Source organism: Dendronephthya gigantea, unplaced genomic scaffold, assembly GCF_004324835.1.
Source record: "Dendronephthya gigantea isolate DGI-Jeju-01 unplaced genomic scaffold, DenGig_1.0 000865F, whole genome shotgun sequence".
In the NCBI taxonomy this organism is placed as follows: domain Eukaryota; kingdom Metazoa; phylum Cnidaria; class Anthozoa; order Malacalcyonacea; family Nephtheidae; genus Dendronephthya; species Dendronephthya gigantea.
The window spans coordinates 1-3,044 of record NW_021163875.1 but is presented as its reverse complement, the minus strand read 5'-3'; the positions used below and the strand labels follow the sequence as shown (position 1 = coordinate 3,044).

The 3,044-nt window shown below is 35.6% G+C and overlaps 1 protein-coding gene across 1 annotated transcript; it reads left to right on the top strand.

Annotated features, from left to right (window-relative positions):
* Nucleotides 1–513, top strand: LOC114544601 (neurexin-4-like). Its single transcript, XM_028563190.1, is given in 1 exon segment — nt 1–513. A coding segment is annotated over 1 exon segment (507 nt). The 5' UTR covers nt 1–6.
* Nucleotides 514–3,044: the final 2,531 nt, after the last annotated feature.

Here is a 3,044-nt window from a genome sequence, read left to right as displayed (position 1 = left end):
TGCGACATGACTTCAAAGAATGGTGTTGGTGTGACAGAGATCTGACATGACAGTGAATCAAGAACACTTGTGAAAGGATATGAAGATCCAGGCTCTTACAAACGAACGATCGAATATGACATTTCGATGGAAAAAATTGTTGCCATCATCAACGAGTCCAGGAATTGTGAGCAGTTTATTAAATATGAATGTTACGGTAGCAGCGTTCTTAGGTTCAACGATGCAGGTGAATCTTATGGTTGGTGGGTATCACGTCAAGGTTCAAAGATGAATTACTGGGGGGGAGCGGCAGTCAACAGTGGAAAGTGTTCATGTGGAATGACCAACAGCTGTGCAGGTGGAGAAAAGTGCAATTGCAACAAGAATGATCTGGTATGGCGTGAAGACAATGGATACCTGACAGACAAGAACACGCTCCCTGTTACTGAGTTGAGATTTGGTGATACTGGCATATATTCCGGTAAAGAGGAGAGTGGTTATTATACATTGGGTAAATTACGTTGCTGGGGATAGGAGATAGAATATCAAATAAACCTGATGTGATTGATATGATATTCTGACTTGATTAATCTAACTTTTATTATCTTCAACTTTTCAAACAAGACACATAACAAAACAGTCTTCATTCGATTAATAAATGTAGAACTGCATGCTTATTATAATATAATCAGTATAGACTTCAAAGGCTGATAAAAGCTTTAATTGTGTATGACAATCGTCACAATGCAATGCACGAACATAGAGACAATTTGTCGAAAACAAGATGGTGGTAGTGAGAAAACGCTAGTGATTTTCATCAATTATCTTAATTTAGTAAAAACTGTTGGAGTTAAAATCTTCCGTAGAACTGTTATTAATCTGGGTATTTAAACCTCATCTTGTGGCTGAATGCTTACTTGCTATGTTGGTTCAATTACTCATGGATTATTAATGATTTAATAAATAATGATCCTATCCACACAATCGTTATAGATAAGACAGAGAGTTATAAGGGGTTACACACATGGCAAGGAACTCAAGGTCTCCGCCAAACACGCGTAACTATGCAAATAATAACATACAAATGGCAAGTTGGCTGGGAGATAAACGAATTTTCATATTCGAAAATTCGAACGACTTTTTTGTTTTGATTTTTTTCTGGTTGCGAGTTTTCAGGACTGAGTATCAATAATTTCTTCTTATTGCCTGACGGTTCTCACAGAATAAAATATTTGGCAGCTAAGTCTCTCATCTTCATAGGTTACATATATTTAAGACTGCATGTCAAGTCTTCAAGTATATTTCGTATAATGAAACCGAAGAAAAATAAGGAAAATTAAGAACACAAAATTAGTTATGTGCTTTTATTTTCATGCAAAATATACATCAGATTTATGACTGCCGTTTGTCGCCTATTTTAAAATCATTATTTCTTAAAATGACATTAAAACATTCGCTGTAAATTATATGAAATAGCATATGCGTTATAATGGAAAAATACTTAGAAAATATAAATGAACAGAATTATTATAATTCGTTGAAGAAATGTGTGGGCATGCCAGGATAATTCCTATTTCACACTGTAAATAATCAATCGAGAGTCTCAACCTGTTTACTGAACTTGCATTGTCGGGCACATCCACCAAACACGCACACTCTGATTAATGACAAGAAGCTTAATTAGCAATACGAAAAATAAACAAATAACCCAAAGAACTAATTAAAAGGTATTGTCACTGGCTCAAAATATCGCAAGATAAAAAGTAAAAAAAATATGAAAAAAATGGTACCAGGCAGTATTCGAACATATTCCTCATAAGAACAAAACCCTTGGCCACTTAACACAACAGATCACCTGACCCAGGAGCGAAGTGCGACACCGGGGCAAAGCGAGACACTTTGTCTGTTTTGAATAAATTTTATTTTTGATAATATATTCAATTCAGGAAGTTTATCCAGCGTATTCTTAGAGATCTTCGCGGCTTTTTAATATGGCGGGGGAGTGTGTGGATGGCTAACAAGCTAACGGTCCTGTTACACGGTGCTATTTTTCTTGCAACTTGCAATGCAATTCTTCCTAATTACCGAATTATTGTCTTAATTACACTCCATGCCGTTTCTTACACTTACTTTTTGGGAACTCTCGAGTCTCGACTAATTTGGGAACTCTCGAGTCTCGACATTGCAACGTGTAAAGCCGGTTTTCCACTAGAGATATTTTTAGCGCGAAGCGACTTTATTCCTTTCTATTTGAGCAATTTATTCCAGATGGTTGCAGTTGAGAGCTCTCAAACAAAGGTAAAATGTCGCTTCGCGCGAAAAATATCGCTAGTGGAAAACCGGCTTAACAGGGCTTTAAATCTAGAGAGATAAAATTGCGCATCCTTTTGCAAATGGTGAACACGCGTTCGTGAGGGTAACAAATATATTAATATCCTTGTATGTTTGCATAGTGACAGTCGATAAGTAATTTAGCTTGGTACACCACGTACGTATCTAATACTGGAAAGCTTTTGTTAACCCAAGCCTTCATCAATGCAACAAATTCAATCAATCAATAATTAATTCATCAATCAATTGCAACTAGTTAGTAATTAACAACTAGTGCAACCAAATCCTGATATAACTACACGTTTATAGCAATAACATACAGCTAAAAATTCTTGCCAAAGTATGAATAAAAATAACCACGCCATTCTGCGATGAGATAAGTGTTCTTGATCAAACGTGAGCAAACATGAACAGACATTTTAAGCCCCAAACAGCAAACATTATAAATCATTACGTTATCACAGGCTTTTCCGATGCCAATTTCGTAGTTAAAAATGGCTAAAAATTATAAAACAATGTCGATGAAAAACAATAAGACGGATTAACGGATTCAATATAATGACTGTAAGCCAGAATCATCCCTATGGCTCATGCGAAGCAATTTCAAAATTAAATATATGCCTTCTGTAATCAGAGGCAAATACTGCAAATTCATTGGTTAAGAGGAGTTCGATTAATCATTAATCCTATTCGTTCTGTTACCAATATATATTTTATGCCCAGCATAAAAATAC